Source organism: Callorhinchus milii, unplaced genomic scaffold (genome assembly GCF_018977255.1).
Source record: "Callorhinchus milii isolate IMCB2004 unplaced genomic scaffold, IMCB_Cmil_1.0 Scaffold8, whole genome shotgun sequence".
Lineage (NCBI taxonomy): Eukaryota > Metazoa > Chordata > Chondrichthyes > Chimaeriformes > Callorhinchidae > Callorhinchus > Callorhinchus milii.
The window spans coordinates 4,903,810-4,919,724 of NW_024704749.1; the positions used below are offsets into that span (position 1 = coordinate 4,903,810).

Genomic DNA, 15,915 nt, shown 5'->3' on the forward strand with positions numbered 1-15,915 from the left:
GCCTGATAATAATCCCTCAAGAAAACAATAGCAGTAATAATTTGGTCACTTCAATCCATGACTGTTTGTGGGACGCTGCTGTACGCAATTGGCTGCCGCATTTCGCCCACAAAATATACAGTTAATTTACTTGACAGTATATTCTGTGAAGCGCTTTGAGATGTCTAGAAGGCGTGATCAGGTGCTATATCAAATGCAAGGATTATTATTATATTATTATTATATAATTACCTTCAAGTTTCCAGTCCCAGAACTTGTCAATTAGATAGAATTTTTATCTTGATGTGCTGTATATCTGCCAATGGTTTCCTTCCTTCACACTGTCAGGCTCAGCAAATCCTCTAAGCTTCCCTCGAACACTCCACACTTAGCTCCTTCCTACCTCTGTGACCTGCTAACTCCATACAGACCTGCTCCATGTCCCCCACCTGGCCCGCTCCACCATCGGCAGGTCGGGCTCTCATCCTTTCTGCCCCCACCCTTCTGAACTTTATCCCACAGCCCGTTCACCTCTCCCCTTCCCTCCTTCAAGGTGTCTCAAGACCCTCCTCTTCGACCGCACCTATGGTCACCCTCCTACCCCTAGCCTCCACCTCTCCTGATCCCAACCTCCAGCCCGGGGCCAAATCCTTGACTGTCCAGCGCCTTGGGATGTCCTCCCGACCTGAAAGGCGCTGTTTACAAATGTAATTTGTCGTGGTGTTTAATGTGGGTGACAAGATTGTATTCTTGTCTATATGGAAATACATATTCCTTTCACTATAAGCTTTAAGTGGGAAGAGAAATCTACTCACCAAAATCAGCAGTTCCTCCAAAACCCATGCAATTCAAATCTATTTTATTTTGAGGCGTTACATTGGAAAATATGTTGAATTGAATTGAAAGCAATTGCTTCTCACTCCCAGTGCCTCAGTGTGTCTGTCACATCATTTCCAGTGGATGACAGTGGTAATCAGAGGCCGAATGCATCTTTTCCCTGATTTAAGTGGAACACAAGTCTGTAGTTTGTCCTTTTGTGTGTTCTCCGGGATAAGTGGTGATGAGCAGCAAAAGTGGGGCTGGGATCAGGTCAGGGGTGTTAGGAACCTCAAGGCATTTCCCAACCGCAACAACAACGACTTGCATTTATATAAAAAGAGTTGTGTTTTGAGTGATCAATTTTATTTTGAGGGATTGTTACCCAACCCCCCCCCCCCCCGGGAAAGATATTATCAACTAATAACCGGGTTCTTATCTACTGCTGGGTTAAACAGAGGACTGTGGGAATAAGGAACCTTGGCTAAGGTTTCGCCCCGCCCGGGAATCAAACCTGTGTCCTCTCGCCAGCGAGGCGAGCACCGTCACCAATACGCTATGGGACTCCACGTGGCGGTTTAAGATGATCTTTCTAATGATTTAGGCTTCATTGACGGAGAGAGACAGACAGAGAGAGAGAGAGAGAGAGAGACAGAGAGAGAGAGAGACAGAGAGAGAGAACATTTTCAAACCGCATTTTATTTAAAATCAACAAATAAGGCACTTTTACAGAAGGATCGATAGAGCCCATTCTGCTCTGCCAGGCATGGAAACACATGGTTTTTACTGCCAAAAAAAAAGCCCTGATCAATATACAGTCCTCGTCTCATATACAAATTAGACCAAAACGAATCAATATCTTCCATAAGACCATCCTGAAGTATCAAAGTAAACAAATAATGACTTATATACAATCTTTGTTACAAAAAGTAATACACATAGAACTTGTTTTCGAACGACGTGTGACTTTGTGGCAAAACTGGGATTAAGATGAAACGGTCTGTTCCTGGTTTTCGAACTCACTTCCTTCTCGGTCCACGGCCATGCATTCATCCCCGTACAGGTAGGAGGGTGGTCTCACAGGGGGGGCTTCGATGATTAAAACTCCTTCGGGGGACAAGGACGCAAAGACAGTCACAGCGTTCACTTCCATCGGCAGCCTGCGGGACGACAGACAAACACCGGCATTGAAAAACGTCATTACCTTTGATCCGTTTTATAATAATAATATTAATGATCCTCGCATTTGATACAGAGTTTCATCACGTCATTGAGACGTCTCAAAGCGCTTCACAGGATATATTGTAAAGTGAATTGACTGTGTACTTTGTGGGCGAAACGCGGGAGCCAATTGCGCACAGCAGGGTCCCGCAAACAGTCGTGGATTGAGTGACCACATCTTTTTTTCACATCAAAAATGTCAACCACTTTGGAAAAATATTCTACGTCCAAGTTAAAAAACAAACGATGCTGATTTTGATCTCGCTGATAATAGTGGGTGGAAACATAAGGTTCCTTTGCACTTGATATGGTATTAATCCTTATGTTTGGTAGAGCGCCTTTCACATCGGGAGGACGTCCCAAAGTGCTTCACAGGATTCACTGTAAAATACGGTGACTGTGCGTTTTTGTGGGCGAAATCGGCAGCCGTTTTAGTTACATTATCTTATTGTAAATTTATCTCATTGTATAACATATTATATTAATATTATATAATTTAGTTAATTGTATATTTGTTGTGGAAAAAAATGATCTGCTAACTTCTGTCGATGTGGTCACAAAAAAAACAAAGGGCTTCACAATGGGGTTAACAAGCGGAGACTTGGATTAACTAACGAAGAACCTCCAGGTATTGAGCAGCATCTCTGCTCGCAGTAAGATAAAGCTACTGGCATTCATCACAGGATTGTCTGTTAGCGATCGAATCACTCTCAATGAATGATGTTGCTAACTATTGCATTCCCCCCCACCCCCCCCACCCCCACCAATGCAAGTTACAAGTAAATACAATGGCATTTACTTTGAACTCCGCAGAATTGGAGAGGCAAAGTAAACAATTACGTTTGTAGCGCAATAGTCTCACAGCAACAGATGACACATTTACTAAGAATTTATTAAAAGGAGTAATATAGCTCAGGGTCAGGAAAACAGACTTTAAACCCCTTTATTCTTTGCGTCTTCTGTTCCATAATAATCCTTACATTTGGTACAGTGCTTTTTCATGCAAGGGGACATCCCAAAGCTGTTTTCGTCCACAAAATATACAGTCAATTTACTTTACGGTATATTCTATGATGCGCTTTGAGATGTCTCGAAGACATGATAAGGCGCTATATCAAATGCAAGGATTATTGTAATAATTATTTGCATAATTCATCCATTTCCCTGCAAATACAATCTCCTTTACACTTAAACACGTAAACCTGACCTGGACACGTAGCATGATGTTGTCAACCAAGATGAAGCTTTGCAAGCTGTACCGAACTCTTCCTTACGGTTTATGAACAATAAGAATAACAGAGAATCCATAACAGGACAACATGAAACCCCATTGTCTATAGTCAGAGTCCATTTCAGACCATTATTGATGCAATTACTGATGACCTTCTACTTTTTATCCTAATTCATCTTTCAATGCCTCATCTTAATTCCTCTTTTGTTCCATGAACCTTAAAACATCTTTAAAAAGCTACTCACTGTACAGTGTACACCTTAGCTATCGAATGCGTGAATGAGAAATAGGAAGGCTGAGGAACAGGAAAATAATGTATTTGCTTTATGAAGGAAAATTGAGGATAAGTAGCAGAATTAGCAAGTGCTGATCGCTGGATGTGTTCCTCCCCAGGTTCCATTTACTTTTTTCTCCTGTGTGAGTCCTGCATTTCAGTGGCTGAATTCCAAAGCCAAGTGAATTCTGACCCTAGTAACTTATTAAAGCTCCCAAGGCAAAGTTGAACTTGCAAAATGTTTACCTTTACAAACACACAACATGTGATGTCAATACTGTTGACGCTGAGTGTCCCATGACTACGGCATGAGGCTAGTGTGATAAATATAGCGGAGGACTCATCTGGCATCCCTCTAGCACTTTCTCTTCTCTTCCTGCCTGCCTCCCCCTTCCCACCCCCCACCCCCCCACCCCCCCACCCCCTTCATGAAACAGATCTGACAAAAACTTCACCATGAAACACCAACAGACGCATTCTCAGCGTTATTACCAGAAACGACCCATAATACAACGACAACAACCTTCATTTACGTAACTAGGATAACGCCATGGAGTGCAAATTCAGCCACAAACAGCCCATAATACATAATTAATATAATTTCCATATGACACGGTATCATCTGTAGGGATTACATCTTTCCTTCAGAAGAGATGTGTAAACCCAAGGTCCCATCTGCATGTTCAGGTGGACATTAAAGATCCCAAGGCACTATTAGAAACTCTATTCTCTTTTCATTCTCCCAATGTACTGGCCAACAATTCCCCCCACCCCCCCAAAATAAAATTGGGTCACTCACTCCCCGGCTGTTGGTGGGACATTGCTAAGGGCAAACTAGCTGCTGCTTTCACTGATGTAGATACACACAGCCACCTCGCTTTGCAATCTATCCTGTGGAGCGCTCTGAGATGTCGTGAGTGATGATGTGATAGAGAGAAAAGGGCCTTGGGACAGGCCTTGAAGGAGGCGAGGGAAGTGGGGGTTGGGAGGGTGGGGGGGTTGAGGCGAAGGCACTTTGGGATGGAGTTTCAAAGGGTGGGGGCAGAAAGGCTGAAGGCCCGACTGACTGCCGATGGTGTGGCGGGCTGGGCGGGGGACGTGGAGGAGTCCGGAGCCCGATGAGCGGGTGAAGTGGACAAGGGGGTCTATACAGAGTTATCAGGTCACACAGGTATGGAGGAGCAAAGCCTCAGAAGGCTTTAAAAGTGAGGATGAGGAAGGTGAACTGTATCCCCTGGGGGATGGGGAGCCAGTGGAGCTGGACGAGGATGAGGGTGATAGGGTCTCAAACTGTTAAGACGTCTCAAAGCTTCAAAGACACCTCACAGAATTACCTTAAAATGGATTGACTGTGTATTCTGTGGGCGAAACACTACAGCCATTTGCCAATCGATTTACCACCCCTTGTTCCTACTTACTGCTAGGTAAACAGAGGCGTGGTAAACAGCGTTTTTTGTGGGGCGGTTAGGGTGATTATTAGCCCCTTTTATTGTTATTATTACGTATTTTATTCTTCTAAAAGAAAAGTTGATAATTATGATTATTAAAAGTTTCCTTTTCTTTTAAAACAGTAATAAAACAGGCAGATCAGGTATTTTAAGAGCAAGTTTCATGGAAAATCGTCGGTGGAGGGTTTATTATGGGGGGGGATTTATGAGACAGCAACAGTCGACTATATCCCCAAATAAGGTCTGGATTTAAGCTTCGTCACTGCTGCCAAGAACTCTCTGTCTAATCCAGTGGAGTTCATTGAAATTCTCGGCTTTAATGTTAGAGATCTCTTTTGCAGAGGCAAGAGCTTTTACATCGCCACACGCAAGGAGATTAAAAACAACATGTATTTTTTACAACAAAAAAGAAAAAGATATTCAAGTGAGACATTGTCTGCGGGTTCAAATAACTCTCTCTCCCTCTCTTGTTAAATTTCTCAATCGATGTGTGTATGTGTCTGTGTGTGTCTCTCTCTCTCTCTCTTTCACTGTCAATGGCCACTGAAACCGACAAACAATAAAAAAGAACTGTTACTCACTGGATCTTTTTGGTGAAGTTTTTTGACACGATCCCGCCTTCCTCCTGTTTCTCTTCGTGTTTCCCTGGAGAAAAGAGAGAGAAAAATAGCGGATCGTCAAACCCAAAGGGTGAGTGAAACACACGATCAAACTTACTGCCATCAGTCAGGATCCAAGTGTATCACTTGAATATCTGCTCAGTTGCCTGAACCAAACTGCGTGAGCCATTCTTAACTGGAGTTAAGGTGGGGGAAAAAGTACTGTAGAACTGCGTTCCACTCCCCTCAGTAACAAGAGACTTATTTTTGACGTGTAGGTTTTCCATCATCTATTATTATACATCACTAAGGCGCCTGTCTATTTCTGTACTTATGTGCACTATCCCCATCTAACTTCCTGACACCACTGCAGACATAATTCCCATTTCAAAGCCAGCCACCGACCCACACACTGCCCTCTGATATGTGCATCAAGCTTATTCCCATTGGAATCCACCATCGCAGTCTCCCTTTAAATCTGGACACTTTGCCTCTTGCACAACCATACAATACAGTCTTCACAACAACCCTTGCCTTTCAAATCAGGAGCACCTCAAAGCTTTTCTCTTTGTTTTGCTGGTCTTTTTCCTTGAGAAGTGTGACAAGAGCGAGAGAGAAATTGCTACGCAGTCAATTCGCTTTAAAATATACTCTGTGAGGTGCTTTGAGACGTCTCAACGACGTGATAAGGCGCTGTATCAAATGAAAGGATTGTTATCATTGTTATTTTCTGTAGAATTCCAATGGGCGGATTCCCCTACCCCCAAATCAACAACGACAACAACTTAAATTGATATAAGCGCCCCGAGATATTATCCACGTGAAGGGCGCAACATCAACCAGGTTGTTGTGGTGTAGTAGCATCCTTCAATCGATCGGCTACATAACACCAACTCGAGTCTCGATTTTGTTTCCCATATTGTATACTAATTTTTGAGCATTGTAAGGATTCCAGTCAGTCTGGTTTTGTTTTGGGGGTTGGGGGGGAATGGGAGGGGAGGTGTGGGAGAGAGCAGATGGTGTTGGACTGTAATCCCCGATGCCTGTCTGATCTGTCCATCGAAATAAAAATAGATTATTACATTTTGGGACAGTGCCTTAGGATGTCGCAAAGCACTTGGCAGGATCTTACTGTGAAGTACATTGACCGTGAGTTTTGTGGGTTAGCGTGGCAGCCTATTTCTGAGCAGCCCCCACTCTCCCCCCCACCACACACACACACACACACACACACAAAAGAGCCATGAATGCCAATGACCAAAGGAGTTGTCGTGACTGTATATTTTTTATAGGCCAGGGCAGAAACCAATTTGCCCACCTCAAAGTCCGACACAAACAGCCTGGGGCGTGAAAGACCAAAGCAGGTGTAAGCGCAACATTTTTTGACCTGCCAACAAAATAATCACGGAAATAACAAAATAGCAACAGATTTACGCCTTAAAGAAAGAAATATTCAACCAAGCTACATTTATTTTCTTGGCCGATCAAAAAAGCGCCATAAATCAAGGAATATTCAATCAAGAAATGAAGTCCTGTAGCACAGCAGTTAGGACAGTTAATCCCTCCCCCCAAAAAAAGATAAAATTGGTCACTCAATCCAGTTTGTGGGGACGCTGTTGTGCGCAATTGGCTGCTGCGTTTCGCCCGGAAAATACACAGTCAATTCACTTTACGGTACATTCCGTGATAAGGCTCTCTAATCAAATCAAGGATTATTATGAATATTAATATTATTATTATAATAAATATTCAATCAAGAACCATGGATTTGGTTGGTTGGCCACTACCGGTGGAAAGGACTGACTGATTTGACTTGACTGACCTGAGATCTCCACAAAACCGTCTCTGGTTTTCACTGTGATCTCCTCGGGTCTGAAGCTCTGCACGTTGACACACACTTTCCAAGGTTCCCCTGGGGTGAGGCTGGTCTGGCTCTTGGACTCTGGGTAACCCATGTAGCGAGCCGAGTACTGAGGAGGCGACGGGGAATAGGTGGCTTGCGGTTCTCTGTTGGGACCATTGAAGGAAGTTCTCAAGGGTCCTGGCCAGGTGGAGGTGAGCCTGGGTCGAGCCCAGTCGGGCCAGTCGGCTGTGAAGTGGTCGGGGAAAGCGAACTCATCATCCAAAAAACGAGAGGTCAAGCCAGGTTCCCTGAAAGGGTCTCTATTGCTCCTATGTCTCCCCGGGATCTGACAAGAGAAAGGAGCTTGACTTTCTGCCATCTCCAACTAAGCTTAAGAGAGAGAGAGAGAGAGAGAGAGATCCTCACACCACAAGCACAGATCAAACTTTGTTTTGCATTGAGAACTTCTGCCAGAGTGAGAGAAGACAGGTCCCTGCTATTTATAAGCTCATTTTTTGGAGGGGGAGGGAGGGAGGGAGTTAGGAGTTTGCCCACTTTGTCATCTCCAATTCTCTGAAACTTGTGAGCAATGGAAATCCATCTCTCTCTTTCTCTTTCTCTCTATTCGCTGGAGATGACAGCCGCAGGCAGAGTCGAGTCAAACCCTCTCTTACGTGCGATGCCCATGTTTAGTTATGCTCGTTTTCCCAATCCACAATAGCCCAACCTCTCTCTCCCCCCCGCTCTCTCTCCCTTACTTCTGTGGCTATTTAAAGCCACCCCAGTCACCGCTTGCTGTTTACCTCCTCACCTCCTCCTCTCAACTTGTCACTGATCAGAAATATTTGATTCATAATAAACTCTTCTGTCACCCTCTCCTTCCTCTCTCGCTCTCTCCCTTCCCCCCCCCCACCCCTCTAACCCCCTCTCTCTCTAACCCCCCACTCTCTTCCCACTTTTCTCTCCTCCCCCTTCTCTCTCCCATCTCTCTCTCCTCTCCCTCTCTCTTTCCCCCCCACTCTATCTCCCTCCCCCCCTCTCTCTTTGCCCCCCACTCTTTATCTCCCTCCCCCCCACTCTCTTTCCCTCCCTCTCTATCTCTTTCCCCCCCTCTCTCTTCACCCCCCTCTCTCCATCTCCACCCCTTCCCCCCCTTCGCTCTCTCCCCCACCCCCCCACCACCTCTCTCCCCATCTCAAACCTGCACAGCGCCAAACTTTCTTGTCGCTCCCACTTGTTTTTCTTTTACGAATGACGGAAATTAGGGCAGCAAAAAAAGACAACAAAAAAAAATCACTCGGGTGGTCATCTGGTAAACAATTTCATGCCGATGACCGAAAAAACAGCTTGACTCACCTCCCCCAACTTGTCTTGATGGACTGATTGACTGACTGACCGCTCCATTGAGGAATGCAGGCGTATCCCAACTCTTCCTTCCAAATTGCATGACACCTACTTGGTATTCTGCGCTGTCATCGTTACAGATCATTACCAGAAAATTCTCTGGGACGGAAGGGCTGTAAATAGCAATGGAGACTTCTCGACCACACATCAAGTTCCTTTCTGCCCTGCTTGGTTGGGGTTAGGGGTTGGGGGTGAGAGGCATCAGGAGCATTGCTTGTAGTGATCACTAGGTTACACATTGGAGGAGAATTATTAATAAGGAGAGTCTTATCTGTCGAAGAGTTGGGAGGTGGGGGGGGGGTGGGGGGTTGTTGTATCGTACTGTTGCTTTGACCCGAAGGGAAATGGAGAGGAGGCGACTAAGGAGGGGAAAGGTCAAGCCAGAAAAGAAAGGAAACAGAGGGTTTTTTTTCTTGTACGCCATTGAGAATTTTTACACTCGAATATTTAATCAAAGATCCCATGGCGCTACTTGAAAAGAGAAGGGTTTCCCGTGGCCATGAACGAAATGGACCGTCCGCTTCATGGCTGTCCGCGGGACGTCGCCTCGCGTAAATTGCCTCGTTCACCTGCAAAGTACCCAGTCACTACACCTTCAAGTAAATCCTGCAAAGCGCTGTATCGGTGCCATAGTTAAACAGTATGTAGGACGCCACAGTAAATCGGTACGTAATAATACTACTACTACTAATAATAATCCTTGCAATTGATATAGTGTCTCATCACTTCGTCAAGAAGTCTCAAAGTGTTTTACTGGATATACTGTAAAATGGTTTGTGTGGATTTTGTGGCCGAAATCTTACGCGGGATCTTTAGCGTCTGCCTGAACAGGCAGTCGGGACCTCGGTTTGACGTCTCATCTGAAAATCGGCACCTCTGACTGTGCAGCCCTCCCACCCCACCCCACCCCACCCCACAGCACAGCATTGGAACGTCAGCTGAGACCAAGTCCCGACATGGTGAGGCTTGAAGCCACAACCTTTCTGACTCGGAAGCGAGAGCCAGCCGGACAAGACGCACTTGTAGCAGTTCTTGCATTGAATAAAGAAGGAACGATGGCTTCATAAAGCCCAGTAAATTGATCGGTTCTTTTCATTCGAAACCTCGACTGACTGACTATCTAAGGAATGCGGGGCTGACTGAAATATCACCCGAACAGATGGCTTACATTCCACTATCAGCTGTGCAGCTGGGCAATAACATAGCTGTGCGCAAATCTGGGTCCCTAGCTCATCCACCCACCATGAAACATTTTGACTGATCAAATAGCCCAGCCCCAGGGTATCTTTTAAGGGATTGTCAGTTGCTGGGGACTGAATTCAAAGATGCCATTTTTATCCCACACCCAAAAGACCTTAGGATGATTAAAATCACATGAAAGCAGTAATCTAATAAGTAATAGTCATTGAATGAATATACTTATGTTCTTACTGATATCTCAGGATACAGTGTATAGTTTGTGACACGACGTGGATGGCAGAAGGCGAACTAGATGGACCTCGGTCTTCTTTCGCCTCGGAAATTCTTATGTTTTTTAGGTCTTTAATTATCAAATAATATCTGCAAAGTGTGTCTAAATTTCTATAGAAACTGCTGAATGGTGACCGCTTAAAGACTGCCGATGAAATTGCGATTACTATTATTATTATGATTATTATTATTATTATGGAAGGCCAATTTACTGATGGGGAACTTTGAAATGACTGCTTGCGGAATTCCTAGGGGCCGGTAGAGATTTTCCCCAGCATTTTATATGTTAAAAAAAATGCCTTGGTTCCAGCTTGGGTTTGGCTTGAGTTTTTGCTTGCCTGCAAATCTCCCCTCACTGGGGTTCTGCTTCTCTCTCCCTCCCTCCCTCTCTCTCTCTCTCTTTAACATGCCTTTGCCCAAATTCAGGCTCTGCTGTGTTTTGCAAAGGTCTATATTTATGTTGTTCTATTTAACTGTCGTTTTGTCAACATCTTCGAGGGAAAATGATTCTGAAAACAATATTTTTATGGCCACTTTGTTTCACTCCAGGAGGGCTCCACTGTGTAGAAAACAGCAAAGGCGCTCGTATTTTCTGATTCACATTACTGTGCTTGAGAGGGATTCAGATCCAAGCTGACAACAAAATTCATCGATTCCCCAACTCACTCTTAAGGGACAATTGACCCTGGCAACTCCACTTTGTAGGTGAATGCAAATTAAAAATGCCTTAAACTATGTATCTGTGTGTGTGTGTGTATGTGTGTGTGTGTGTATGTATGTGTGTGTGTGTGTATGTGTGTATGTATGTATGTATGTGAGCGAGCGAGCGAGCATATGTGTGTATGTATGAATAAGTGTGAGTAAAGGAGAGTGAGTGAGAGCGTGTGAGTGTACATGTTTGAGTGAGTGTATTTATTGAGTGAGTGAGTGAGTGAGTGAGTGAGGGAGGGAGGGAGGGAGGGAGGGAGGGAGGGAGGGAATGAGGGAATGAGGGAGGGAGGGAGGGACAAACAGGCATGAAATAAAACCAGCCGCAAATTCAAGTCAGGATGTTTATTTTGAACAGATTTGTTTTACAAGCTCACAAATTAAATACATCAGGAAGACTAATGTCATGGAGAATATAGTATCTTATTTTCACAGGAGAGAGAGATCGTAAGAGCTGCTTCACAGATATCAAGAGAAAACCTCCAACTCTACTGCAAACAGCGGGTATGAGGATTTATTACTGAGGGCCATTTCCGTACCAGTGCATTGCTACGCTCCTTGTTCCTCCCAGTTTCACTTTTTTTTCTCGCCTAAAAACATTTACAATTACTATTTTGGTTAGATTGTGACCTGACGAATACACAACACACTGGCTGTTGGCAAATCGGACTGATAATTCTAGCTAATTATATTAATAATACAGAACGGTGTCCAATGTGGTCATTTATTTAGCTGCTGCCATTCATCGCTGGCTGGGAAAATCGTGTCGCAAATCATCAATATTTTGGGGGAAACTTTACTTAAGATGCTCACAAAGACGGTCCCACAAATGTTTCGCTTACGGAAAGAAGAAAAAAAAATATTAAGAACGGAGAGGATTTATTTTCACGTTACGCACGGGCAGATTCATAAATACAAGTCCCGTAGGCCGAGATCTATAATAAATAACGTCATAAATAGGGCAAATAAATATTAAATAAATAATTGGAACGGTTTTGATCTCTGTCATTAAACGTATGTACAGTGCATAGTGAAAATACAATTGATCGACAATTATAGCAGACAATATTTTGGTATATTCGCTAATTCTAGGTGACAGATTTTAAATAAACATAAAATTCAGCGGAACGCAAACTAAGGAAAGGACTATCAATAAGTTACTAAGACAGGGTGAAGGACAATTAGGGTTTTCTATATTCACCTGCGAGATTACTGTCACTGCTTGCGATCTTTGCATTGGCAGGATTGTGCTCCCTAAGCCAATTTGCTAACTGAGCTCTGGCTCAACTCTTTTAACATTGTTTGTTTTGCAACACGCATTTGAAAGGCGCACATCAAAGATAAAACGAAACTGAGCTGGGCCTTGGAATATAGTAATAATAATCCTTGCATTTGATAGAGCGCCTTACCACATCTTCGAGATGTCTCAAAGCGCTTCACGGAATATACTGTAAAGTGAGTTGACTGTATATTTTGTGGGCAAAAACACAGTGCCACACACAGTCGTGGACTGAGTGAACAAATTATTCTTTTTTTAAAAAAAAATTGGCACTCTTTTCGAATAGTGTCATGGGATCTTTAACATCCACCTGAACAGGCAGATGGGACCTCAGTTTAACATCTCATATGAAGGACGGCATCTCTGGCAATGCAACACACTTCCAGCACTGCATTGGAGTGTTAGTTTAGACGATGTGATTCAAAGTCCCGACCTGGGGCTTGAACCCACAATCTTCTGCTTCAGAGAAGGTAATAAACTCCCTGGATTTGGTGTAGAGTCTGATCAGGCTGAAACATCCCAAGGCGCGAGCAACAACAAACTGAATTTATACGGCGCCTTTCACATGGACAACGAACGAACGGCTCAAAGCGCTTTACAAAGCCTGAGTGAGAAAGTAAACCTAGACCAAGGCATCAAGACAGCAGAACGAGGGGACACGGGTTTAGGTTTGCAAACGGCAATTTCAGGGCAGACACCAGGAAGTTTTTCTTTACGCCGAGGGTGATCGAGGGTGATCAACACGTGGAACAAAGTTGCCAGGAGAGATGATAGAGGCCAGGACACTGGGACTCATTTAAAAAGCAGCGGGTTGCAGTGATGCGGGGGGTGGGGGGGGGGGATGGGGCAATGCACGGACGGAAGGGAAGGGTGGGTGTTCTGGAGGGATGAGATCGGATGGGCCAAAGTGTGTTCCTCATCCAGACCAAACTTGTGATCGTGTAAGCCTGAGCTGGGAGGGAGGGGAGAGTGGGAGTAGGGTAGGGTTGGGGAGGTGTTAGCGTAGTCAAGCCTGGATCTGCTGAATGCGTGGGTGAGGGGCTCGGCGGCTCGAGGGGGAGAGGCAGCGGTGTAGCCGGGCGATGTCGCGGAGATGGGGGAAGGCAGAACGGATCGCGGCATGTCGTGATCTGCAGCAGACTCCACCACTTAATAAACAAAGGCAACGGATCAAAAGGGTTACGAGCACACATTTCCGAGAGGGGTGAGGCTCCTGTGAAAACAGGCTCGATTCCAGGTCGGATAATCCCACTGTCTATCAATGGTTCTCAACGGCATTTGAGTTGGCTTTAAGTTGGGAATGTGAAGCTATAACCAGACCTGCAGTTTCTGTTCCAGTCTCCAACAATGCTCGTTGCCTATGGCAACTGCGTCGTTCATAGCTGCGGTCAAAGCAGACGGAACAGAGGTATGAGAGAGGGGTGTGAGGTGGGGGTGTGAGTGGCCGGGTGCGGGGGGAGGAGAGGGGGGCAATTGGATGCACTTTGACTTGTCATCGCTGGGAGGGAGGGAGAGAGGAAGGGAGGGTCAGACAGAGGGAAGGAGGGAGAGAGAATGGGAGGAGGATGTCAGATGTGCTTGTACATGATCTGATTCAGCAACTCAGCGACCAAGTCTAAAAAAAATGTCCTAAGTATAGACGCTGCACCTGTTGTGCTGTGGCACTTCTCACTCGGTCTATTTTTGCGCCCGTTCATTGCACCCTGAGTCTCCGCAGGGCAAGTGCTGGGAAAGTAGGTCACCTCAGATGTTCTTTTTGCAATACTGTTAAATGGACTCCTCTGCCGGTGGTTTGTGTGTGTGGGGGGAGGGGGGTGGGGGAGGTATAGAATGGGGGGGAGGGAGGGGGAGAGAGTAAGGGAGGCAAGTGGTTCCAAGCTGACACCCTTGGACTCGAGTCAACCCTCTGTGGTGGTCTCCGTAGACCGGTTCTTGAGCCAAACGAGTCCGTTGTCATTGGCAGGACTTGGAAGGGCGGACCAGTCACTGGGGGGGTGTAGGGAGTCATCCCACTCACTCCTCCTGTCAACCCTGCAAGCCAAAGCTCTAATGGGTAGGGTGGTCCTAGCTGGACAAGCAACGGGAAAGCTACATATTAATTTTGTGCTTAATTTGTAGCTGTTCCATCATCGACCTCACATCCTAACTTTTGCAATGCGCCTGTGACCAGCTGACCTTCCCCCACTTTCCCCCTTTCCCTTGCTCGGGGCCCGACCCTGTCCCTCTAAAGCGCTCCGAGACATCACTGGCGTACGCAAATTGACCGCCATGTTTGCTTGCAAACAGACCAGTCACTGCACCTCGCGGTGAAATCCCGTGAAGTGATTCGAGATGTCTCGAGGAACATGATAAGGTGCAAGGATTAGTATTAACCCTCAATGAGGGGCTCTGTATGTGTGCGACAAGTCTTGAGGGGCATTTGGATGAAGCGGCCTTATCGTGCCAGCAGAGCGTCTCAAAGTGCCTCTCAGGGTTTACTGCGGAGCGCAGGGACTGCGTGTTCCGCACAAGGTGGGGTTCCGGTCTCGGAATCGAGACGGTCGCCCCTCCCACCCCCCAACACCCTCCCCCCCACCCCACCGCCCCCGATTTTAGGCACGGAAGGGACCTGGATGTTTTTGATTGGGGGGGTGGGGGGGGGTGAGGGGAGGGGAGTGAAAGGAAAAGACAACCATTTTCTGTTCGAAACAAAAACTCCGTGCCACGTGGGAAAGACTGCGTCACGCGCTTAAGACATCGATCGTCCGTGTGCCTCACTCGCACGTCCGGACCCGTGACACAGCCTCGTTCAGGCACCTCTTAAGTAAGGGTTTTCATTCCGTCCTCAAGGTAAACGGGGAGATGGGATAGCGGGAGAGGAGAGGGGGCAGGGAGAAGAGTGGGGGGGTGGGCGAGCGGGGGTTTGGGAGACACACGTCCCTCAGTCTGAGCGCCTTGTGACACCAACTGGCTGACCCGGATTCCACCGGGTAGACCCCGCGGAGGGGTGGGGGGGGGGGGGGTGGGGGGGAAACCAGCACACCGCACGCGGAGGCCAATCGGCAAGCCTATGGCAGGAGGGAGCCCTCAGCGCCTGAGGCTCTCGTAGCTCCCGAAGGAGTCATAGCTCCGACTCCGGCTCCGGCTGCTCCTGCTCCTGCTCCGGCTGCTGCTCCCGCTCACCGACGAACTCCGGGTGCGACTGTGACTGCGGTAGCTGTAGAAACTGCCGCCGCCGCTGCCGCTACCGCTGCCGCTGCCGCTGCTGGTGCTGGTGCGAGACCGGCCCCGGCCCCGGCTCCTGCTCCTGCTCCTGCTCCGGGTCCTGCTCCTACTCCTGCTCTTGCTCCGGCTTCGGCTCCGGCTGCGACTCCAGCTCCGGCCGCTGTACCAGGAGGAGTAGCTGCTCACGCTGCTGAACGACAGAGGGCTGGGTCTGTAGTACGGGATGGGGCGTTTGCGAGCACTAATGCAGGACACAAACCCAATAAAACCAATGAACCACAACGATGGTAATCCTTGCATCCTTGGGGATCGCGCCTTCGCAGAGTCGCAAGGACGGCTCAGAAGCGCTTCCACCCGGAGTGGAGGGACCGGGTAATTTGCAAGCCTATGACAATGCGACCCCCAACCCCTCCACACACACACCCCCCACCCCACCCCT

The 15,915-nt window shown here is 46.7% G+C and overlaps 2 protein-coding genes across 2 annotated transcripts in view; both read right to left on the bottom strand.

The window, feature by feature from the left end:
- Positions 1-1,475: 1,475 nt before the first annotated feature.
- Positions 1,476-7,907, bottom strand: hspb8 (heat shock protein b8). The gene is made up of 3 exons (XM_007899064.2): positions 7,391-7,907; positions 5,551-5,614; positions 1,476-1,955 (listed from the first exon to the last, which is right to left on the bottom strand). The coding sequence occupies exons 1-3, from the start codon at positions 7,788-7,790 to the stop codon at positions 1,781-1,783; spliced, it is 639 nt and encodes a 212-aa protein (XP_007897255.1). The 5' UTR covers positions 7,791-7,907; the 3' UTR covers positions 1,476-1,780.
- Positions 7,908-13,580: 5,673 nt separating this feature from the next.
- The window catches only part of srrm4 (serine/arginine repetitive matrix 4), an 87,711-nt gene continuing 85,376 nt past the window's right edge, over positions 13,581-15,915 (bottom strand). The window contains exons 13-14 of the mRNA XM_042337347.1: positions 15,587-15,717; positions 13,581-13,654 (exon numbers count right to left, since the gene is read on the bottom strand). Coding sequence (XP_042193281.1) covers positions 13,581-13,654; positions 15,587-15,717 — 205 coding nt within the window. The remainder of the gene's footprint in view (positions 13,655-15,586; positions 15,718-15,915) is intronic.